We start from the raw sequence: 26,167 nt of genomic DNA on the forward strand, positions 1-26,167 counted from the left end.
TCCAGCTCTTTTTTGAACCCTGTTAAAAGACTTGACCTGCACAAAAGCCTCTAGCAAGGAGTTCCACAGGTTGACTGTGCATTATGTGAAGAAAAACTCCTTTTATTTGTTCATGAGAGAGACCTAATTTCTTGATACAGGAAGTGAATAGGCCCTTATATCGAAAGTGATGGGGGCAGGAGGCAACACGTGCAGAAGGGCTGGAAAAACTTGTCACCTAACAATAAATGTATTTTGCTTTTTTTGAAGGATGGTGTATATTGCTGTAGCCACTGGAGAAACGTTAACCATAGCTGCTGGACCCTGGCTGGACCTATTGGGGAACTCACCATGAAAGAGAGAGAAAGAGACAGAGAGAGACAGAGATTCATGACAGCCTACAACCTCAAGTGATTGCTCTCAAGGGTTTGAGAGTGTGCATGTGTTTGTGTGTGTGTGTGGGGGGGGGGGTGTTTGAGTGTCAAAGGTACTGTTAAACCTGATAATCTGACAACAGCACCTTAAATAGTCCTAAAATAAATAGATTTTTAATTCTGGACTGCAACTCCATCCCCTCACCCCTATCTGTGCAGCTCCAGGCTGGAGACTTCTCAGTCACTGCCAACTATACCAAATGTTGTGATTGTAGAGACATGACAGAAGCCACCAAGAATCAAGTCACCTATATTTTCAGCTATATCTGAATCTGGGTTCATGCAAGTGAGAACAGAACAGTGCACTGAATTAATCCTCTGCGAATAGGAAAAGAGAGGAATGACAACATCTGAGCTGTTATTTAACCGGGTATTTTGAAATTCCTTTAATTCTAGGAACATTTTGAAAAACCAAAAATAGGTTCTCTGAGGTTTCTGACCTGTGTTCACAACCGATTGTCAGGTTTGGTCACGCAAATGGATAAAAGCCATCAGGCAGCAACAGAGAAGCTTCCCTTTCTCCTCATGAGTACAAGTAGAGGAGGCACCGGCAGGAGCTGTCCTCAGCATTCGATTTATGGGTCTTAACAAGACCTGATAAATCAAATACCAAAACAATGATCTCCAGCCAAGTAAGTGAGGCTGTGCCCATAGACTTTAAGATCAGAAGAGACCTCTGATCATCTAGTCTGACCTTCTGACCTCCTGCACTTTGCAGGCCACAGAAGAACAAGGACTTAGTATTTTCAGCTTGGCATGAAAAGATATTGCAGAAATTAGTGTTACAGTCTACAAAAGAAAGTGGAGGGGGAGAGGGAGGGAGAGAGAGAGAGAAAACAAAAACTACACAGATTCTATGAAGGAACTATGACGCTAAGTTCAGCTTTCGATTCCATAATTTCAGGTAAAGTGTTTCAATAATGGCACTGGATAAAATGCCAAGTAGATTTTCATAACAATTCACACTGTGTGAATTGAAATACTTAACAGAAGAACTGTTTTCTAATCTACACTCTAGCTTTAAATAAAATGATTTCTCTCTCTTGCCCTCCCTCTTCCTTTCTCATTTTTTTTGTATTTTCTTTTGATGCACAACCCTTTTCAACCTCTTTGCCTGCAAGTGCCATTCCTAGATATTACTACCAGTCTCTAACTCTGCATTAACTGCCACAACACTAATTCCAGCTCATTTCTTGGATAATCACTCACATCCATATCTGGGTTCCCTAAAATTCCATCACTGTGTCTGACCTTCTAACACAGAAAGTGTACTCAACTATATTAAATACTTTATTTCCAACAGCAGCAGCACCAATCATAGCGCAGGCCTGGGAATGTATTGCTGCTGTAAAATATTTGCTTCTACACAACAAAATAACAACATTCTTCTTTTGGTGGAGCCCTGGGAACCACTTGTGATGAATGACTGTGAGAGAGAACTAGCATGCTGGATAAGTGTCAAGAAGTCTGCAAACATCTTCCCAGGATGGTGAGAGAGCTAGAGACCAGTTTAATGTTGTCATATTTTAAGACGAAGTGGGGAAAAACCCAAAATCAAAAGGTAAATGTATAGCAATACAATTAAAAATCTACCACTAGTGTAAAATTCTTGGCTATAAGATTCCTTTCTAAACCTTTCTAATAACCAATTAGTCTTAGCCTATATAGCAACAAGCCATTACTTATTCAGGTTACGGTGTTCCAATTTCAAATTCCAAAGTACCAGAATGTAAATACATTTAAAAAGTAAACATTCTACTATGACTTCCAAAAATACCTACTTCTCAGAATATATGTTTCCACTGAAAATCAGCATTTGGTCTCTGAGTTCAGTAACAGCTTTTCTCCATATTTAGAACCAGAGTTAACTATGTGGCAATTGTTTGCTGTTTTTCCACCTATAACAAGAAAAGACTGAAAGTGTTAAAGTAGAACTGAAAGTCAAATTGGGTAGGTTCTCCTAAGCATTTAAGTACAACTCAGTATTTCTTCAAAAGACGTCAAACTGACTCAAAGACCAGGTCTACACTAGACCTGGAAGATTGGGTTATGGCACACAATTCCAGCCACATAAAATTCGTAGCTGGAGTCAGCTTACTGTAACCCAAGGTTGGTACCATTTTCACAGTGGGAAACGGTCAGGAGCAAATGCTCCCGTCAGCTTCCCTTTCTCCTCATGAGTACAAGTAGTACAGGCACCGACAGGAGCTGTCCTCAGCATTCGATTTATGGGTCTTAACAAGACCTGATAAATCAAATACCAAAACAATGATCTCCAGCCAGGTAAGTGAGGATGTGCCCATAGACTTTAAGATCAGAAGAGACCTCTGACCATCTAGTCTGACCTTCTGACCTCCTGCACTTTGCAGGCCACAGAACTTGACCCACTTCTTGAAATAGACCCCTACTCTCCAAACAAATTACATGCCATGGTAATGGACACCTTCGATTATAAAGCTATAAAATGTTAATATAGGAATCAATTATAAAAAACCCCACCACCCGGTAATATATTAACCACAGAAAAAGAAAGTAATACATTATTTACAAGAGGTGAGATGTTCAACAAAGATTGCTAGACTAGAAGCCCTTTGCAGTTGAGAATCTGTCTCCATATATGTTTGTAAAAGCTTCTATCAAAACGGGGCCCTGATACTGATTGGCGTATCAGGGCACTTTTGTATGACACATATTAACAAGAGCTAATCTCTTCTATTTAATATCCAACAGTATTACAGAACGATTCAAATATTATGCCCATATTCCATCTCAACTTGGGCAGACAGCCTAAGAGGTTTTGTTCAGCAGAACAGCATCTGCAGAATGCAATGGGAACTCCATGTACATACAATATGAAGCTTCAGCACTCAGGGTGAAGAAAAGCTAACATATTAATATCCTTTGTGACTGGTACTGGCAGGACACTTGGACCAAAGGGGTAATAGCTCCCATAGACGAGCTAACACTGCCTTGTGTCTGATGAGAATCTTGTGGCAGTGGAACCAAAACAGTTCTGGCACCTTTCACCCAGAACACCCAGTGTACCAAGAGGGGCTTGGGGAAGGCATGAACTCAGCTTTGAAAAGGAGCCTTCGCAGTCAATCTGCAGGAGTTGAAGGTGTAAAGATAACAGAAATTCTGAACCCCATGCAACAGGCTTTGGAATCTGTAGAGCCCAGCTCTGAGGTGACAAGTATCAGAGGGGGTAGACGTTTTAGTCTGAGTCTGTATAAACATGCATCTGACAGGCTTCTCCTGTCGACCGATCCGCATCTTGACTCACACGCTGTGCCAACGATCAGCTGAGCTGGCACAGCGTGGTGCCATTTTTAATTTAATGAAACCAGGGATATTTAAATCCGCGCTTCATTGACTATGTCGGGTAGCCTATTTTACATGCCTCTGTCGGCAAAGGCATATAGTCTAGACATACCCTTACTGTTTTCCAGGAATTCTGTGATCTGAATTTGGACATTATTTTATTAAAGTGAAAATTACTGGGTGTAGGCATGAAGGAAATCTGAATTATGACATCATAGAAGAATAGTGGGCAGGAGGGAAAAAAAGAGTATCGTGAATCCTTTCCTGTCATAGATTTATAGAAAAGAGTTCTGGTGATACTTGTTCAGGATCGTCTCAGGCTAGGTACTATTTTAGTTTCCTTATATTTGATAGTTAGTCTGACTAGAAAGTACACACTGTGGAATATGCTGCTTTGGCAAATATCTGAGCTCGATAAATTTATGGACAGGATCGTATGATCAGAGTGCTTACAATGGCACATGGCCCATTGGTGACTGCCACTAGCAAAACTCTCCAACAGATGGAGATAGGACAGCTGATGGGGAAAGCTCTGAATTGCTACAGAGTATTCGCTCTCAGGGGAGCGTTAACTGTGAAAATGGCCTTTATATAGTTCAGCAGAGAGGGGGAAACTGAAATGAGAACAAATTTACCTTGTAAAGCTAACAAACATTAAAGGGAATGTTATGCGGTAAAATTCTGAGATTACAAGTAAGAAGAAAAAAAAAGTTTGACTATCTGACGTAATTTCCCCCCAGACCATAGGAGCCTCTACTCCGTCCATGACCCAGCTAGAGACAGGATGTTAGTGGGTGTGAGAAAGGTCTGTGCTGATGACTAGACTGAAGTTCTGCCCCAATGTGTCACTCTTACTAGAAAAAGTAGAACCACGGAACCGGAAAGACAGACAAACCACCCTATATCTTTGGCTCATTTCTTCCACTCCATTCCTCTCCTTTTCAGCTCTGGAACGGTGGAGGGGATTGATCCTCATTGCATAACTCCCAGAAAAGCAATGTGGTCTTCATGAACTGCAAGTTATTTCCACAGGGTCAGCTCTCCTGCGTGACTTCCTTTCACAGTTACAATTGTTACAAATGCAATAAAACATTTTATGAAGGCAAATGGTACAAAGGATCCAATAGACAGAGATTATAGCACCACCTATAGTTAAGACTGTCCAATACTTCCCATTATCAGATGCTGCCCTCAGTTGCTTGTTAGTGCAAAAACTTCAGACATTCAATTGAAGTTTTCAACACTGCAAAAAAGTGAAAACTATGTGTTCATACCATTATAGATTAATAAGAGGGCCAAATTAGGATTGTATGGACAACCCTTAATTTTGGCATCTCCTAACTTTTATGTAGTTGACATTAAGTTGCAATATCTGTTTTTGTTTGCTTGTTCAAAGTAATTTCCTAATTACAAAATATATAAAGCAGAAATTCTATCATATGGAAGTGTACCTCCATCACTGGAGATATTTAAGAGCAGGTCTGACAGACATCTTATCAGGGATGGTCTGACACTGCTTGGTCCTGCCTTGAGGGCAGGGCATTGGACTTGATCTCTCGAGGTTCCTTCCAGTTCTAGTATATTGACATCTTGCCTTGAAACAACAAACATTTTAATCTTTAGATCTACAGGTCCAGACCTCTATCACTTGAGTTGACAGAAGAACTGGTATCCAACATTCCCCACAAACCAGCTCTTGCACCTCCCTTCTGCTCCTATTCATACTCTTCATAGCCCTCTACTCCTGCCCCCAATGGTTCCCACCTTCAGCTCCTATTATCGTGCCCATCTTGTGTCCTCCCTCTGCTCCCTTCATCCTCCAACTCCTGTTCCCCATCCACCAGGGCTTTTGCAAGTAAGTAAGGACCCTTCTACCTCCCCAATTCCTCACCCCTCTGTATTCTGAAAGAAAAAGACAGTGTTCTAGTGCTCACTTCTAGTACTGGATACCACACCAGTCCCTGGCTGCCAGAAGATGCAGGTATAATGAAAATGTTTACCCAGTCCTTGACATCTGGTCTGAAGCAGGCTCAGGACAGTCTTAATCTTTGGAGAATTTAGCTGCAAAACTAACCTTCTACTGAACATGTTCATATCTTGGCCAAATTTGGGCACATTTTCACAGGAACCTAAAAAGGCACATCCTTGTCATCCCCTCACAGACTGGTCCCTGCTTGCCACCCTGCACTGCTGCCTCTGATACAGAGGCAGCAGCATAGGCTGGCAAAGGTCTCTGTACGTGGGAAGCCTTTGCTCTCCGGGGACAGGAGCTGCTCCAGCATCCCACGGGGAAGCCTCTGTCCACGGCAAGCCTGGACTCACCACAGATAGAGACTGCTCTGTGGCAGCCTCCCTTACCTCCCCCCATGCTGCTGCCTCTGACAGCTTAAAAGCAGCCTCTCCTGGCCCCCCCTTGCTGCCTCTAATACAAGGGAGGATGCATGTAGTCAATAGGATTGATAAGACCATGGTTATCAGTTAATCATTTAGTCGACATCCCTAATCCAAACAACTACATGCACACACACACCTTGGCAGCAAAGCAGAGGAGAGGAGGAGGTAGTGTCCGTGGAGAGACGGCTATTAAGGCAGCTCCCTGCACATGCCAGTTCCCATGGAGCCTCCTGCACCCCCGCTGCCTCCTCAAGATCCCACAGAATTTTGCATTTCAATAGAACCCAGGAGACACGTGATGGACCAGAACTCTTATGACATGCATTGTACAAAAAGGGCATATAAGCAGCATTATCTAGTATATTCTATTCAAGCCATCTACTGCATTCATCCCCAAGGTACCTGAACACCAACCAATTAAGTAAATGATGTGGCTAGTACCTGTCATTTCTGTTTCCTTCCTGCAGAAGCTGGACTGGCAGACAAGTGGAAAAATGCAAATGGCTTACTTAGTTTAGTTTCCCTCCACATAAAGATCATTACCAATTCTTCTTTTACCAACAATGTATCTTTTGTTGAAATTACACACAGTCCTTTACAAGCTTCCAGCCTTTCAGGGAGGACACACTTGCACTCAACCATTTAGGGTGAATACACAAAATAATAAGCAAAGAGGAGAAGAAATCATGTGTTCTCACTGGCCAACTGTTACTCTCAGCATTGGACCCAAGAAATGCAATTTCTTCCATTGTGTCACAGCTACACAAAGTGATTCAATGAATAAACAGCTGCAATTCATTTCTGGGGCCAACAAAAGGGAAAATGTGCATCAGAAAACAGTAAGTGTTATTTGACTCCTGTAGCTACCAGACTCCGTTTCTAAATTACAATCACAAAACCATGTTCACGGAACTCTTAAAAAAGTAGAGATTTACTGAAATTAAGTCATGTCTCTTAAACTTGGACATAATCATCAAAACAAGGACTGATTTTCCACCAGTATGTCTTGACCCCTTGACAAAGAGCCTAAAGTCATTCAGTTTTAGAAGTGAAAGTTTAACCTGAATTGATCATCCCCAACTTCACTTCTGTTCAGCAAATAAAATACAAAATGTGACACAGAAAAGTGCTAATTAAATCTTAGCCATAATCACAGTTTATAGTACATACTGCTAAATTCACGAAAGAACAAATTGAGAAGTTCTTGCTACAAAACTGGACCTAAAATAAAACACACAATCTCAAAGGAAGCAGTTTGAAGATGTCTGAGAAATGCCCACTATAAAGCCCACTTCTATTGAAGAAAGCTTACAAGGAGGAGGATGGAAGAGCAAACAATTTCATCCTCAAATAATTGCTGGAAGATGAAGGTGGATAGGTACTTTTGAACACCCAGCATTGGATCTTCCCAGGTTGCATTTAACAGTATTTATAACAACTGTAGCTTCTTATGTCAATGAACTGAAAGACAGTGCATGGTTCTGTGTACAGAGAAACCAAATCCAAATGTTGATTGCTACATTCCAATGTTTCCACTCAGAACTACCTTCTCAAATACTCTTTTTCTGTTATATTCTTAATATTTGCAACTCTCAAAGCCACCCTTTTCCTAAATCCTTTTCAGTTGCAGCTTTTCCATCACAGGTAGAAATGTCATATTCAAGCAACATTTTCTGGGACAAGATAAGTACTTGTACAGAGAACGCTCAGATGAGTATAATCGCTGGACACCAGCTATCCAGTTGCTCTTCTGGCTAGGAAATTAAACCTTAAGAAAAGGTACAGTAGACTTCCAATAATCCGGAACCTCTGGGACCTACGTGGTGACGGATTATTGGATATGCCAGACTAACAGGAGGTATTATAAAATGGGGATACTATGTACAGTAGTGTGCAGCACTGGCTAATCACTTAAACTGTTAATCATTTAAACTATTAATACAATAACTTAAAACACTTAATATAGCACTTTATTCACAAACACAAAAATTATACACTTCAACACTAATACAGTCTGTAAATGATTTACTTAAACACTCACTAGGCTCTTGCCATTTTGATGCCGGACTATCTGGAGTGCCGTACAATTGGATGACGGACTATTGAAGTTTTACTGTATATAGAATTCTACCAACCCACATCATCAAATATATAATGCAACAGGTTCAGGAGGACAATGAAGCATCTCTCTTTTAGGAACTGAAAATTCAATGCTTGTTCCTCTCTGCACTTAAATTCATTTCCGAATTATGAATATGCAAATATTACTATGCAAATTTCAGATGTGAAAAATGTGGTTACTACTAGGGAAGCCTATCGGGTAGTCAAGTCAACTACTTGCATTTCCCCCTCCCCTTGTTGCCTCTATATCAGAGGCAGCAATAGACGGTGTTGCCTCTATCAGGGGCAGCAAGGAGAGGCAGGACACGGAGGCCACTCCAGCAGCAGCTCCTGTCTGCAGGGGTGGGCGGGTCCTAGCGGCAAGTCGAGACTCCCCCCATAGACAAGAGCTGCTTTGCAGCAACAGCCCCTGTCCACAGGGGTGCTGTTCTGGGGTGGGCTGAGGGGCTACTGGCTGGGCATGGGATGCTACCTGCTAGGCCGGCAGCTCAGCTCAGTCCCTGCTTGCGCCGGGTCGTGGACCAAACCCCACTGCACCTCTGCAATTTTAAAGGCAGTATCAGCTGCAGGGGCGGGCGGACTGCCTAGCTCCTATTGCCTTTTAAATTGCAGAACCGCAGTGGGGTTTGGTTCCAGCACGAGCCAGGACTGGATTGGCTACCTTCCTCTATCAAGAAATCGAGTAGTCGATACAAATTCTATCGACTACTTAATTATTAAAATAAACTAATTTTAACCTCCCTAGTTACTTCCACTTTGCTTCCTAGTAACATTAGTAAAGAAGCTTTGATAAACAAAACTCATGAGTAGGTGCAAGTAATCAACTATTCCCTGTTTGAAGCAAGCTAAGAAACCACTTTTATTAATCACAAAATATCCCACTAATGAGAAGGCAGCGAGCACCTGAAAAAACTCCTGGCTATGTGAAATTACCAATAAATAAAGTAGTAACAGAAAGCACAGAGAAAAGTGCATTTATATTTTATTATTCTTCTGTCCCCTCCCACACCCAACTGTAAATCTAGACACTAGCAGAATCTACTTGTGTGAATTGTTCTATTTATAAACCTTCAGCTGTTTTTTTTTTAAATGGCCTTAATATAGTACTGTTGTTATGTTGTTTTTGTTGAACTTAGCAACAGGAAACTCTGTCACTCCTTCTGCAGCAAACTTTCCATTCTCTTGCCGCTCCCAGTCCTACACCAGAAAAGCCAGATTTAAAAGGTGCTGGGGAGGTTGGCTAATCTGACCATGCGCCTTCCCTCTACAAGGAGCAAAGGATAGGACCAGGCTGCAGCCAGATTTATGTTAAAGAATCATATCCCCTACATAATAACTCACATAAAACAAAAATTAAATTCACCTCCTTTCTTTTTGTTCCTCTTTTGAGATGCATGTTGCTTGAAATAAATGAAATATGGGGTGTGTTCTTTCGTGTATTTGTCTGAATATATCCTGCTACACAAGCAGACATCCAGGGCTTAGTCATGAAAATTATCTGTCATTATGGGCGGGTTAAGAACAATCAGCATCTTTATACTAGTATTATGATAATGAAAGACGTTTATCAAAATGCACACACTTTAGATTTCAAGGTTACTAGCAGTATTCCTTAGATGGCTTACTGAATTAACAATGACAAACAGCCTTTATTTGTTAAAAACATACAAAATAAGCCTGGTTTTATTGTCTGCTTTGGTAAGATTATTTTCCTGCCCAAAGAGCTTTCACTAATGTGCAGTACAGAGAAGAATTCTCTGGGCTCCACCCTATAATGTTACTTCATCTCCATACTGTTTACTATTATACCATTAGCTTCTTAATTATAAACTAAACACACAAACACAGCTGCTTTAGAGAGTGTGCAGGCACACTACTGAAAATGCCTTGGACAGTTGGGACAGATAACATCAAGAAGGACAGCTCTTAACAGAGCAAAATGCATAAATATTATTTTAAGCCATTGCTCACCTCTACCACAAACTAATGTGGAAACCTTTATTATTGAAATTAATCCTGAAAAATGGTGACAGCTGAAGGTGACATTTCAGATTTCCTGCCTGGTCTTTTTCCTGAAGTTTCCTATTGTATGCGCCCCCTGGTATTTGTGCTTATAAATATTCTTTATTTTATTACTATAATACTTATAATTTTCAACCAAGATTGAGGTGTCACTGTGCTATGCACTGGGCAAACACACAAATTATGATATCCACACAAGATATTACACAACAGCAGCACAGCACTTATATCACTGCAGCATAAACACTACAGGGATGGAAGTGTAGTAAATCCACCTCTCCAAGAGATGGTAGAAGAATTTGTTGTCCGACCTAGCACTGTCCACACTGGGGCTTAGGCTGGCTTTACTATGTCTTTCAGAAATGCAAACAAATAATACCCTAGAGTGATGTAGCTGGGTCAACTTCACTTTCTAGCATAGACCAGCCTGTACATAACAGTCCCTTGCCCTGAAGAATTCACAAATTAAACAGATACTTGGAGCACAGAGATGAAGTGATAGAGCAGAATCACATACAATACCAGGTCTCCTGGCCTCAAGTGCAGCAAATGATCCACAGGACCATGCTGTCTCTCTGTACACATTAGGGATGTAAGCGAGTAGTCAACTACTTGGTAAGTCTAGGCTTATCAGGTAGTCAAGTCAACTACTTGTTTTCCCCCATCCCTTGCTTCCTCTTTATTAGAGGCAGCAAGGGGGGAAGGGAGCAGGAGCAGGTTTTTAATCGACTCCCTCCAGCACCATCTCCAACAGTGCCCCTGCCCCCACTCAGCACTGCCGCCTCTAGCAGTCATGCAACAGGGGCTGCTGGATCTGGCGTGAGCAAGGATTGAGAAATTCTGGCTCAGTCCAGGTCGTGCTGAGTCCAGAAGCTACCCCTGCTGCAGCTCTTCAGTTTAAATGTAGTACGAGCCAGGCTGCCTGTGCGCCCAGCTCTTACTACATTTAAACTGCATAGCCACAGTGGTGGGTAGCTCCCAGACTCAGCGCAATTTGGGACTGAGGAAGCCTTTCCTTATTGACTAATCATGTAGTTGATAAAAATGTTATTGACTACATGATTAGTGGATTACCTGCCTCTTAACATCTTTAGTACACATTTATGAACAATCATTTTGTGATAACTACACCATTAGCTACGACAATACTGTAGGGGAGAGGTAGGAATCTTTCACCTCTCCAACTTTGGACTACTTCATACTGTGCGGAATCAACAGACCTGAGTTATCTATTATATAGAGACTGAAAACTCCCATTTCAAAAACAAAAAAGGACTAAAAGACAATGTCATTTTCAGAAGGTTAAAAAGAAAAACCACAATTTACAACCTAGGTTTACCCTCACAGCAAGGAAATGAGCAACTCATCTGATCATCAACAACTGTACAGATCTTTCTTTTTAAAGCCTTGTAACATGCAAGTTAAAAATGCATCAACGATACTCACAGTTTCTTCGGAAACTGCATGCGCGCTGGGGTCTTTCAAAAAATCCACCTCATCTTCAGTTTTCATCTCCAACTTTTCTGCAAAGACAGAAGGTTTGCAAAGTAGATTTAAGAAACTTCCTCCATGGCTGCTGCTGTTCTGTTTATTCAAATAACTGTAAAAAACTCAACAAGCCTTATTTTTCGTGCAATAGGTGCGGTTTCATTCCTCACTTTCCTGCTTGTTAGTTAGTAATTTTATCACTACAGTGTCTGTGAAGTTAACTATAAAACAGCAGCACATGATTAGACTTTTACAGATTCCTCTATACAACGCTTGAGATCTAGGTTATATTTGCATATGTGCTTACACCAGGGATGAGCAACCATGAATAGTGGGTGGGCTGCATGAGAAACCCTCCTTCACCCCAATGGGCCACAGCAGCCCATAGCCCACTGACCCCCTGCCTATCCTCCTATCACATGAGCCTCTTGCCCACTGGGGTACCAGAGCCCTGCACTTACTTGCTCTCCTCCCCCTACCTCCCAGCACTTTCAGCATACACAAATCACCTGATTCGCATACTGTTCCAGCTTCTCTCCCTCCCTCCGTCCCAGAGCTGGAATGCCACAAACCTTAATGCAATGTCAGCTTCACAACACATGAACCTGAAGTGGAGGATCTGGTCCCAGAAGGTAGTAAGGCAAGTCAGTCTCCATGCAAATTTTAGAACTCTCTGGACAATATTATTTTTCTGGTGATGATGTGGGTGAAGCTTAAGAGAAACGTGGTGTCTTCACTGTCCTCACTTCCCAACAAATTAGCATGCAAACTTAATCAATGGCCATTTACACCTGGGTTTTTCATTCTCTGCACCCCTCCTACTTTAAAATAAACATTTATGTCGGTGATACCTGGTGAATAAAGCATCACTATTCACCTCCTTGACAGACCTGTGAATATTCTACAGAATACTCTGTAGCATATAATATTGTTATTCTATAGCAGTGCAGAGAGGTGTAGTTATTTCACCAAGGTGTCATAAGAGTCAGTGGCTGAGCCAGGGACAGAACCCAATCCTGCTGTCCTCCTGCTCTAACCACTAGGCACATCATTCCTCTCTTATCCATCTGTAACCGATCACTACAGGAATCCAACGAATTTTTAATAGACAATTTGTAATGGATTATTTGGCAAAAGGAGGCTGTGAGAAACTATGGTTCCATTAGGGATATGAAGGTTACCTGATAAACATAATCCATAACAGTTAACTGTTACCCAGAAATAGCCCCGCATGGGAGTAGGGGGTGGAAAGAGGGCTGCCAGCTCCCAACCCACATAGGCTCATGGGCTGGGAGTCTGCAATCTTCCCTTCCCACTTCTGGGCACCCCCCACATGCAAGACTGCCATCTCCACTTGCCCCCATTCAATCAGTCCAGCTGGACTGCTGATTGGGAGCATCTGTGGTAAGCCAGAGCCTGCACCTAGCACTTCCTCCGGCACCTCAGTCCTCTAACCCAGGTCACACAACTCCCTCCTGCACCCAAACCTTCTGCACCCCCACCCCAGGACACAACCCGTCATACACTCAAACTCCCTTCCTGCCCCAGAACAGAATCTGCTCCCAGAATTCCCTCCCAGGCTCTGCACTCTTTCCTGCAACCCAATGCCCTAGTCAGAGCTCCCTCCTGTACCCAACCTCCATTCCAGACCCTGCACTCCCTCCATTAATAGTAGAAAAGTGCGACTCCTGACCACTTGCCAAATTCTTAAGAGTGCTCTCCCTTCAAAATTATTGCCCACCTCTGAGATATTGTGTCTTGAAAGCATTAAAGATACTTTGTTACAAAATTACAAATTAACACAATATTGTGGTATCTGATAGAAAGACCTGATGAGTTTATGGGTTGTTTACAGCAGAACCTCCAGCCAGTTCAGCAATAGTTCTCAGCACATGTGAGAATCACCCAGCGGACACCAGTTTGTTGGCAAAACAGCCAGTGACTATTCATTTATGACAACGAGGGTTCAGCCAGAAAGAGTGACTCTCCCCTCTCAACTCTGGAAATGAGTTGTCAGAAAGGATAATGCAGCAGGATTGGGCCCCCAGGAACTGTCAACCTATTAATTTTTTTTCCACTGGAGTCCTGACATCTAAAAGACCCTCCCCCAGCCTATAAGGAGGATCCAAAGAGCCCTGGACACCAAATGATTCCAGGGGACGAAGAAAGAAAAGAAGGACAAGGTGTGAGGGTCAAAGGAGGGAACCAGAGGGGGACACCGAGCAGAGAACCACGGACAGTGCCCACAGCCCCTCGAAGGTCAAGAGAGAGCCAGCAGACGCCGCCCAGTGGAACTCCGCCCGGATGCAGGAACACAAATAGGCCGCACAGTTGCAGGCCCCTCCCTCAGCCAACCTCCTCTCCCTGGTTTTATAAACTGCCATCTTGGCGATAGAGGTTAACGAGGAGGTCCTGCAACTCTGTGGGGCCACGGCTGGGGTGCATAAATTATTAGGTGAGGGGAGAAGTGCAGCCAGAGCATCAGTAAGAGGTTCTGGAGAAGCAGAAAGAGGAGCTGTAACCTGGCGCACTTGAGGTAAAACTGTGCTAGGTCTCCCTCTCGCCACAGAAGGGGCAAGTGTTAGGGACAGGGGTAAACCACGCCAAGCACACACCCGTGCTCACAGTGCCATGAAGGATTCTCCAGCTGATGTCCCTAGCGGGCCGTGGAACCAAGGTGGAGTAGGGGCAGGCTCACCAGGGCTCTCCACCCTCTATTGGTGGTAGAGGACCCGTCATTTGGTATCTGGGCAGGACACAAGGGTGGGGAATTGAAGAGTGTGAAGCATGAGCGTGTACAGATGACTCTTTGGAGCGGTTTGAAAAGGGACTGGATGCAATGCGTGCAGCTGGCTCGGGTGATGAGGGGGAGGCAGTCAGGAAGGTACGCAGAGCCGGGAGAGAGATCAGGAAGTTCACCCCGAGGAGTACATAGGGTGGAGAGCCGCATGTACTGGGTGAACACCAGAGGATCCACCTATTCTTCCCGGGCGTAGTCCAGGAGGTCTCTGATCCCGGTGACTGCTGCCAAGACCAACCTCTGGGGCACGTAGGGGGACTCCACCACCTGCACATGAAGATGGGGACTGTGTAGCAGGGGCTCTGCAAGGAAGTCTGGCCCCCACCCCCAGTGACTCCCAAGGGCCTGGTTGCTGCAAGCTGCTTCCAGGTCCAGAGGAGTCCTGGTAGAAGGCTGGCAGCTCGGAGAGGTCTCGTGGAAGAGAAGACCTCTCAAATAAAGGAGCTGCCAGTCATATCAGAGCCCTCAAAAGTGCGGAAGGAAGGATGCGCCAGTGTGCTCCACGCCGGGACTATTCACCTCTGCAGGGCCTGGAGGCAAAGGACATGGACCCGCGTGTGCAAACACATCAGGCCCTGCCCTCCCTCCTCCAGAGGAAGATGGAGAATCCCCTCAGAGACCCAATGCAGTCCTGCCCAGAAGAACTGCAGCATTAGCTGCTGGATGTGGGCCAGGAAATCTGGGGTTGGGACCAACATGTTGAGACGGTGCCAGAGCATGGACAGGACCAATAGCAACCTATTAATGCTAGGAATGTAAGCAACTAGTCAAATAGATGAGTACCCAATAAGCCTCTGCGTATCAGGTAGTCGAGTTACTACTCAACTAGTTGTTTCTCCCTCCTCCCCTTGCTGCCTCTATCGGAGGCAGCAAGGCAGGGAGCAGGAGCCAGTGCTAGGGGAAGCTGCCTTAAAAGCCAGTTCCCCCCAGCACTGTCTCCGTTGGGGGCAGGGGAAGCAGAGGTGCAGAGGGGGACCGGGCGTGAACTGGGACTCAGCTGTTCTGCCTCATGCCTGGTCCCCCGCTGTGCCTCTGCCTTTTAAATGTAGTAAGAGCCAAGTGGCAGAGCCTCAGCAGGATTAGCTCCCGGAGCTGGGAGCTAACTCTGATGTGGTGCTGCAGTCTCCCTCTTCATCAACGAATCGAGAAATTAATGGAAATTCCAGCAACTGCTTGATTAGCTGATTAAACGCAATTTAACATTCTCAATTAATGCCTGCATGTGCATTCTAACCTCCCTAGTGCACAGAGGGGAAAGAAGAGCCACCACAGGGTGCCTGGCTGCATGTACCCACAAGGAACTATGTTTGTGTAGGGGGAGCAGACAGGCTTGCTCTCGTGAAGGTTCCCCTTAAGTATACGGGTGGACAGAATATTTTGTTGCTAAACTATAGCACCGGGCACGAGGACTCTCTTCCTGACTCTGCCACAAATGTCCTCCGTGGACTTGGACAAGTCACCTAAATGTACCGTGCCTCAGCTTCCCCATCTGAGAAACAGGGATGATGAGGATTCTTCCCTCCTTCACAGTGTGCTGTCAAGATAAATTCATTCATGTCTGTAGAATCATAGAATCATAGAATCATAGAATAATAGGACTGGAAGGGACCTCGAGAGGTCATCGAGTCCAGCCCCCCGCCCTCAAGGCAGGACCAAGCTCCACCTACACCATCCCTGACAGATGTCTGTCTAACCTGTTCTTAAATATCTCCAGAGAGGGAGATTCCACCACCTCCCTTGGCAATTTATTCCAATATTTGACCACCCTGACAGTTAGGAATTTTTTCCTAATGTCCAATCTAAACCTCCCCTGCTGCACTTTAAGCCCATTACTCCTTGTCCTGTCCTTAGAAACCAAGAGGAACAAATTTTCGCCTTCCTCCTTGTGACACCCTTTTAGATATTTGAAAACCGCTATCATGTCCCCCCTTAATCTTCTTTTTTCCAAACTAAACAAGCCCAGTTCATGAAGCCTGGCTTCATAGGTCATGTTCTCTAGACCTTTAATCATTCTTGTCGCTCTTCTCTGTACCCTTTCCAATTTCTCCACATCTTTCTTGAAATGTGGCGCCCAGAACTGGACACAGTACTCCAGCTGAGGCCTAACTAGTGCAGAGTAGAGTGGCAGAATGACTTCACGAGTTTTGCTTACAACACACCTGTTGATACAACCTAGAATCATATTTGCTTTTTTTGCAACAGCATCACACTGTTGACTCATATTCAACTTGTGGTCCACTATGACCCCTAGATCCCTTTCCGCCATGCTCCTTCCTAGACAGTCGCTTCCCATCTTGTATGTATGGAACTGATTGTTCCTTCCTAAGTGGAGCACTTTGCATTTCTCTTTATTAAACCTCATCCTGTTTACCTCTGACCATTTCTCTAACTTGCTAAGGTCATTTTGAATTATGTCCCTATCCTCCAAAGAAGTCGCAACCCCACCCAGTTTGGTATCATCTGCAAACTTAATAAGAGTACTCTCTATCCCAATATCTACATCATTGATGAAGATATTGAATAGTACGGGTCCCAAAACAGACCCTTGAGGAACTCCACTTGTTATCCCTTTCCAGCAGGATTTAGAACCGTTAACAACAACTCTCTGACTACGGTTATCCAGCCAATTATGCACCCACCTTATTGTGGCCCTATCTAAGTTATATTTGCCTAGTTTATCAATAAGAATATCATGCGAGACCGTATCAAATGCCTTACTAAAGTCTAGGTATATGACATCCACCGCTTCTCCCTTATCCACAAGGCTCGTTATCTTATCAAAGAAAGCTATCAGATTAGTTTGGCATGACTTGTTCTTCACAAACCCATGCTGGCTATTCCCTATCACTTTATTACTTTCCAAGTGTTTGCATACGATTTCCTTAATTACCTGCTCCATTATCTTCCCTGGGACAGACGTTAAACTGACCGGTCTATAATTTCCTGGGTTGTTCTTATTCCCCTTTTTATAGATGGGCACAATATTTGCCCTTTTCCAGTCTTCTGGAATCTCCCCTGTCTGCCATGATTTTTCAAAGATCATAGCTAAAGGCTCAGATACCTCCTCTATCAGCTCCTTGAGTATCCTGGGATGCATTTCATCAGGACCTGGTGACTTGCTGACATCTAACTTTCCTAAGTGATTTTTAACTTGTTCTTTGTGTATCCTATCTTCTAAACTTACCCTCTCTCTGCTTGTATTCACTACGTTAGGCACACCTCCAGACTTCTCGGTGAAGACCGAAACAAAGAAGTCATTGAGCATCTCCGCCATTTCCAAGTTCCCTGTTACTGCTTCTCCCTCCTCACTAAGCAGTGGGCCTACCCTGTCCTTGGTCTTCCTCTTGCTTTTAATGTATTTATAAAAGGTCTTCTTGTTTCCCTTTATGCCTGTAGCTAGTTTGATCTCATTTTGTGCCTTTGCCTTTCTAATCTTGCCCCTGCATTCCCGTGTTGCTTGCCTATATTCCTCCTTTGTTAGTTGTCCTAGTTTCCATTTTTTATATGACTCCTTTTTTATTTTGAGATCATGCAAGATCTCCTTGTTAAGCCAAGCTGGTCTTTTGCCATATTTTCTATCTTTCCTACACAGCGGAATTGTTTGCTTTTGGGCCCTTAACAACGTCCCTTTGAAATACTTCCAACTCTCCTCAGTTGTTTTTCCCTTCAGTCTTGCTTCCCATGGGACCTTACCTACAAGTTCTCTGAGCTTATCAAAATCTGCCTTCCTGAAATCCATAACCTCAATTGTGCTGGTCTCCCTTCTACCTTTCCTTAAGATCATGAACTCTATTATTTCGTGATCACTGTCCCCTATACTGTCTTCCACTTTCAAGTTCTCAACTAGTTCCTCCCTATTTGTTAAAACCAAATCCAGAACAGCTTCTCCTCTGGTAGCTTTTTCAACCTTCTGAAACAGAAAGTTGTCTCCAATGCAGTCCAGAAACTTATTGGATAGCCTGTGCCTCGCTGTGTTAGTTTCCCAACATATGTCTGGATAGTTGAAGTCTCCCATCACCACCAAATCTTGGGCTTTGGATAGTTTTGTTAATTGTTTAAAAAAGGCCTCATCCACCTCTTCCACCTGGCTAGGTGGCCTGTAGTAGACTCCTAGCATGATATCACCTTCGTTTTTTACCCCTTTTAGCTTAACCCAGAGACTCTCTACACAGCTATCTCCTACGTTCATCTCCACTTCAGTCCAAGTGTGTACATTTTTAATATACAAGGCAACCCCTCCTCCCTTTTTTCCCTGTCTGTCCTTCCTGAGCAAGCCGTACCCTTCCATACCAATATTCCAATCATGCGTCCCATCCCACCAGGTTTCTGTAATACCAATGATATCATAGTTGTATTTATTGGTTAGCAATTCCAGTTCTTCCTGCTTATTACCCATACTTCTCGCATTTGTATATAGGCATCTAAGATACTGATTTGATCTTGCCTCCCTGTTGTGCCCTGACCCTCCTTTCTCCTTGCCATTATAGGCCGTAGTCCCCCCCATTTCCAACCCATCTCCCAGTCCCGCACATTCAGCACTTAGAGTGTAGAGTGTTTTCAGATTCTGAAGCGAGGGCAAGGGGGACACCTAATTCTACGTCCATTAAAGTCAACAATTGAATGCCCATTGATTTCGATGTGAGCAAGAACAGGGTCTTATTTGTGTTGTTAACTTACACAACGATTGGCTAGACATACAATTTCAAGAGTCTGTCTTTTCAAATCATTGGCTGAGCTCTGTTTACACGTAAGGATTTAACTCAGCCAAATCTGACTTCAGTGTTTTGTTCTTTGTGAGCTTTCACATCATCACGTGGACTGGTCCAGCATGTGATTCAAAAGAGCCATGTTGTGTGCACATTACCTCCGGAACACAAACACTGCTACTAAAAATGAATATCCCAAACCCACAAACGGGTGTTGAAATACATCACAAGGAGTAATTTATGTAATATTATTAAAGCTTGTCTCCAGTGGAACCTGCCACAATAGCTGCTTCAATAAATGCTAGGTGAAACCTTTGTGGACAGCTACAGTGGGATGTCCCTTTGGTGAGGATGAGGTTAGGAACTGGAGGTTAGAAAAGGTAAAATTTTACTCATGGAAATTAAGCATATACCAACCAATTAACATTTACCTAAATGTCAAGGCCTGCATGGAGATCCATTACGGCATTTGTTCAGGGAGAATCTCTAGAGAACAAGGCACACTTTTTGTGATTTAGTTACCATAGAAATCCAGTGTCTTACTATGTGTTGGGTGCTTACTAACCCAAATGTGAGCCAGGCCCAATATGCACAATTGATTTGCATGGAAAATCCCATCTCACAGGTGTAATTCAGCGCTGAATAAAAAAGGCCATACTCTAAGTACTGCATGAGGTCTGTAAGGCTTTCTACAAAAGAGTCATGAGAGTCTCCCCTTGACTTCACTGCATTTTGGGACAAGGCCATGAATATCTATTTGGATAAAGACTTTCCTTTGATTGCATATCACAAACGGTGACAATTTAGCAATGGCAATATAAAAATTCCCAGTGTCGTGTATTTCTATAAAGCACCCACCTGACCTCTCTTCTAAGAAGGGCTGCCGCCCCAAGTCTGTCAAAAAAAGGATTTGGGTTCTTCTGAGCAGCAGTTACATCTTCAACCACAAAATAAATATATACATGTTCTTACCTGCCAAGACAAGTTCTGACTCAGAACACAGTGAACTTGTAATAGGGTTTGAAAAACCTCAAAATACTTATTAGTTTGCTTCTCTGAAAAGACTAGTTATCCAGGTAGGGCAGTCACCATACAAAGTTTAAATGCTGTATCTTCTCTTTTGCTGCACACACAGAGCACAATAAAACTAATAGAAAACACAACAGATCTCCCTGTCTTTGCTTTAAATTCACATTTTGTCTGTGCCCACATGGCAATATTTGGTAGATTTTTCCAGTAATCCCCAGGAGAAGCCATTTTTCCCTAATTTGTGCTTTGTGCAGCTTCAGTTTGTGATCACAGTCTCTGTTATGGGTAGAAGAGATCAACAGATGCTGGGTTCTTCTTGTATGTTATGAACGTGCTTTGTACATTTTTTAAATCTGTAACAATCACCTCCCAGTTTTCTTTCCCCTATTCTAGGTTAGTATGAGGTTTTAATGTTTTTTATAAAACACAAGTTGCATTTTCCATTATTGGCTCTAATTTACTGCACTGTAATTCCTTGTCTCTTCAATTTTCATATATCATCTTGCATGAAAAGCCTGTGTTTCCAGCAGCAGGTGTAGAATTAAACCTTGGCTACTGAGATTTAGACAGCAGCAGACAAAAAAAAACAAGGAGCTCCCAGAAGAAATTAGCACTCCCAGGTATCGACTTACAGCCACTCCCATTCTATTGAAATATCAACTTGCCATTATACAAAAATAGATGTTTCTTTTTAAAGGGGGCTTTCTGATTCATGTAAACAACCTATTACATAGCGGCTGATAACTTTCCATGACTAATAAACCTCTTTAAAATCTCCAGATCACCAAAACTTACAAAATAGCCACCATTTCCCAAAGAATAGGCACTCACCACTGTGCTGCCAGTTAATGCTTAAGTAAATCACCTTCCACAACTCTGACAAAAATCTCTTCTCTTTGAGCAGTAAAAAGCAGTCACCTATTTCTGTGAGTTCACAGCTCTAGCCTCTAAACTGCTGTGGACATCTCTTTTGAGTATTTTCTAAAGAATTCCAAACTATCTTTTCATTTTGAGTCAGAGGAAAGATATAAAGAATCTATAGCAAGACATAACTAAATGTGACACAAAGATAGGTCAGCTGTGTACAGTTAACAACTCCCTGAACAGGTGGAGTATAAAAGCCTGAATCAAACTAGTTTGCGCGTCAGTGGACATTTCACCTGTGATTTCACTCCAGACTGGCAGACTCCGAAAGTCAGTTATTTTTTCTTGTATTTATCAGAGGAAGGGTTGTTTGTTTGTTGTTGTTGTTACCTTACGATTCCCCTTAGTTCTTGCTGCATACAGACTGACTCTGCCAAAGCTCTCCTGATGTAGTCACTTATCTCCTATGACATCCCTTATCCTCATCGATACTTCGTTCTTGCTTGTTGTACTGAACAAGTAATGAGCATATAAATTCCAGCATGGCTCAAATACACTAGAAAAGACTGCAGCTTGGCTCCAGGACAGATTCACACTCAGGAAAAGTGGGTGGAGGGATGTATTTTGTCTCCCTCCTTTTAAAATGACTCAATACCACCAATTAGGAAGCGTCTTTGCCCAGTTCAGAAGGACACTCACAGCTGTTCCAGCTCACCAGAAAGGAAACTTTAGTGCATCACTGTTATATTCACTAACTTTAGATTCACTGAGAATCAGAGGCAGAATTGAAGGAAAGAGTCAAGTGAACACTAAATAAATGAACCCTAAAGTACCTGGCCCAGAAGGAAACGTGCCATTCAAACATACAGCAAATTTCAGCGTCCCATTTAACTCTTTTCTTTCCTACTAGGGAACATAATTTACATGGTAAAGATTCCTCTAAAATACTTTGGCATCAATATGAGACTGTTTCCTAACCATGATGCAACCCTAGAAAAATGGACTTGTAGTGTAAACCTTTAATATCTATTTCAGATTTCTGGTCTGCAGGAAAAGAATGTGCACTTGACAGGGGCAGGATTCCCCTCCCAGGACTGGCCTTTGACACCATTTCTCTACCCACTATGGACTGATTTTCATTCTTCAATAGAAAGAAATATTATCTCATTTAAGTTGGAAGCTCTTTCTGTCAGAGAGCTTCTTCCTTTAGTTGCCTGTGAATGCCATATGCATGTATAGTGCTGTATAAAATAAATGCACAATTTGGCTTACCTGTAATGGGCTCAGATCCTAGTGCTTCTGGGCTTGCATCCCCGTTCCTCGTTAGTTCAAACTGCAAACTTAAATCCATTTCTCCATTAAGGATGGCTCCCGTAACCACTCCAGCTTCTGGAGAGGATGTGGGCAGAACCCCAACAGGTACACTCTCTAGTTTCTCAACTGCAGATTCAGGGACAGAAGGCGTTTCTAACATAGAAACAAATGCAACAGGACTGTTGGCAACATTATCCAGCTGCAAGCAATCAGCTTCTGGAATCAAGCTCTTTGCCTCCACATCCTCTGAAGGCTCAGTAGCAGCATTTATATTGCATAGAACTGACTGTGAGAAACATGCTTCCAGCACGGGATTGCTTTGCTCCTCTGGGTCTTTGCTGGACAAATCCAAGACCTCTTGCTGGGTTTCTTTCACTTCAGACCCAGCTTCTCTCTCACTGGTCAAACAGATGGTGTCAGTGCTGGAGTCACTGTCACAGGGGGGTTCTTCTGCTATAGGCTGAAGCGATGCTCTGGAGAGTACATTGTTCACTTCCTCCTCCTTTTCTCGATCATCTGTTACAGTGGATGTCACAGCTACACCTAGAGGCTCAAAGGGAACAGAAGGTGCTTCCATAGCAAAGACCTCCTTTAAGTCCAGTGCTCTGCTTTGCAGGGTGTCTCCCTCTATGCCCTCACTGAGATCATGCTCTTGGTTCAACACTGCGTTGGGAGAAGGCTCATTCTTTGTGTGCAGCAATTTGTACTCTGATTCAGACCCTGGTACAATACCTTCTTCTGCATCCACTGCTGCATTGTCATCTGCTTCCTGGCAGGAGATTTCCTCTTTCTGCCCAATAGCTGCATTACTGTCATTCACTGCAGTCTCCTCGCCCTGAGAGCAAACAGAGGATTTCACAACAGCAGCAAGCTCCTCAGACAACCCCTTCTCCTTGCCAAGTGTCCCACTTTCACGCAGCTCCTGACTGGATTCCGCTTTGTTCTCTTCATCCGTCTGTGACGGACTTTGCCCGTCTTTTTCCTCACTGTCTAGAGGCAAACTAGTTTCTGCTGTTACCTTTCCATGCACAGAATTGTCCTGTTCAGCAAGCACTGCTCTTTCTGCGGCTGTGGCAGCTGCTACTTCCTGGTTTTGTTTAGGTTCTTTATTATGATTTGCAGAGGGTGTGTCCATTAAATTATCCTGTACACACTCTGTGCCCATGGCACATGAAGGGAAGACAGGATCATTGCTATGCACAAACACCACTTGTCCTGGAGGTGCCACTGCTGCATCTCTCTCCTGACCGATTGCCTCTTCTTGTTGTACATTTCCTTTAAACAAGGAAGACGAGAATGATTTTATTTGCTTGTCAACCCCCTCCTGCTCTGAAATGCTTTCTGATATCACTAATTGGTTTTGTAGAGGCACTTTTTCTGCTGAGGACAAGTCTTTATCAAGTGGAAGGTGTGGCCCAGACTCACATTTGCTAGCTGAAGCAGTGTCTGGCTTTAAGCTGTCACACATTTCCTCACCTTTTAAAACAGCTTTGTTCTCAGCGTGGCAATTGCCAGCAGACCCCAGGCCTCCCTCTGCAGAATCAATGCTTCCTCCATCCATAGTTTCAGTTTCCTGTGGCATTCTTTTAAGGGCTTGGCTGTCACCTTCACTTTCAACGCTAAGTGCAACAGTCTTACTGCTTTCAGGGCAACTCATAGATTCCACATCACTCGGACCAGGCCTGTCCAGGGGCTTGTTTTTCATTTCAGCATTAGAGTCATTGGGCATATTGTCGCTCAAACCCAGTTCATTCAGTCCAATGTCTCCATTTACATTTTCCACTCCCAGCTTGCCACTCTTACTATTGTTATTCACCTCCAAACCAACAGGATCCTGTTTCAGTGCATTCTCTGAAACTTTTATTTGAGTCACCAGCAGCTCCTCTTCAGTGTTGGCAATCACATTCTGCCTCTCCTTTACAATGGGTTCTTCTTGGACCAAATCTTTTGACAAACTCATCTTCGAAATTTCACTGTTTGAGTCTGCTCCATTCCGTTTGCTGTCACTTGTCGCCCCACAGCCAACAGGAACAGCATCACTGTTGACATGTGTACTTACACTATCCTGCGCCTGTATCCCTTGTGCACCCTCACATTCTTCACCATCACAAACAGTGTCACCAAAATCTCCAAGCAAGGGCACAACTGCATGGATCAGCTTCCCACTTACTGGGGGAGGTTCTTTCAGACATGTGGTTTTGGAGCCCCTTGTCTCATCCCCTCCATTCTCCTCATGCTGCTGGACTGAAGAAGCATCCACCATCCCTGTACAGTTCTTGCATTCTGTCTGGCCCATAGCCACATCCACCCCCTCCCAGGGTGTTGGGGCTTTGCCTGCAGTTTCAGCCGCTGCAACAGTACTTTGAGTTGTGTGCTCTTCAATTATTCGCACTTCCTGTTGAGTATTATCTCTGCAGCACAGGCTTGCTTGATTCAAAATAACTCCAGTGGATGTCATTCCAGTTTCCTCACTTGTATTTCCACAGCATGAGAGGCTAGCAGCACCATTTACTACAGCATTGGAGCTCAGTCTGCCGTCCTTTTTATCTGATACAGTCCCAGAGTCTACAATAGCCGCTGGCCCCTCCTCTTCCTTCTTTCTCAACATAGCACTATTTTGACGTTCACAGGAAAACCCTGGGTTCTTTGTACTCGTTAGGCTCAACAAATCATCAGATGTATCATTACCACTGTCGCACTGGCTTTCCTTGTGGCATGTTGGGGCTGAGAGTTGCTTAGCATCAAAGTTAACTAATGCAGACGTGCTTTCTTCTGTTGGCATTTCTTCTGAGGGGGGAGCTGCAGCAGCCGGATAACCCTTCAACTCTGTTCCTGTATTGCAGTTGTCCTCTGAAGTGCTCAGCTCAGGCTCCGGCTGTTCTGTTGCATTCTGAAAAGAAGGAAATAACGACTATGAGTGTTTAACTTGCGGCATGGCACACCCTTTAGGTGCACACACTGATTTCTGTCACTTGTGCATGTATTCAATCTGTAATGTTAACTTGAGTGCATGCAAAATGAGAAGTCTATCCCTCCATTTCTGCGTGTATAGCTGCTTGAAGCACGTTTACAAAATGTACTGGAACAGTAAATTGATTTTTTAAGTCATGCCAGAGGACTACTTTTGAAGACTACTGCTTGAATGGATTTACATTTAAACTCAGTGAAGAGCAAGATCCAATTGTAATTTGCAGTATTAAGTAAACATGCATTCAAATGTACAATCCAGCTCCAAAATGGTACATACAGTTCTCTTCAAGATTGGCTCTGAGCTGAACTGCTCCCCTGTAGGAGGATTACAGATACTCTATCTTTGGAAACACTATAGTAATCCACCCCAAAAGCTGAAAGCAGACATTTGCCACCCTCCCACAGGGGCTAATAAAACAAATCCTCCCCCCCTGCCCCCCCGCCTTCCCCCTTGACCTATCCAGGCAAATAAAGCAGCTCCACAGAAAACTTCTCACTTTTCTCCCTTTACTGGTGCCTGGAGAACTGCAAACAGATGTGCCTATTCTTAAATACCATTCACAACTGGGCAACTGGGATCCCCTCAGGATTTAACAGGTGCCGTGCACTACCTGGGGTAACATGTGATAGACAGAGACCATTTTGTTCCTCTTCAGAACACTTGTTTGACTTCTAATACAGAGCCAAAAAAAAAACCAAAAAACAAAAACACCCACACAAAAACT

At 43.5% G+C, this 26,167-nt stretch overlaps 1 protein-coding gene across 6 annotated transcripts in view; it reads right to left on the reverse strand.

Moving 5' to 3' along the window:
* AKAP13 (A-kinase anchoring protein 13) overlaps window positions 1–26,167 on the reverse strand; it is a 378,791-nt gene that overhangs the window by 149,925 nt on the left and 202,699 nt on the right. For all 6 annotated transcript variants that reach the window (XM_075897025.2, XM_075897027.2, XM_075897026.2 and 3 more), the window contains exons 10-11: window positions 22,431–25,362; window positions 11,718–11,794 (exon numbers count right to left, since the gene is read on the reverse strand). In XM_075897025.2, the coding sequence (XP_075753140.2) occupies window positions 11,718–11,794; window positions 22,431–25,362 (3,009 nt within the window). The remainder of the gene's footprint in view (window positions 1–11,717; window positions 11,795–22,430; window positions 25,363–26,167) is intronic.

This window comes from Pelodiscus sinensis, chromosome 14 (genome assembly GCF_052426305.1).
Source record: "Pelodiscus sinensis isolate ZL-2025 chromosome 14, ASM5242630v1, whole genome shotgun sequence".
In the NCBI taxonomy this organism is placed as follows: Eukaryota; Metazoa; Chordata; order Testudines; family Trionychidae; genus Pelodiscus; species Pelodiscus sinensis.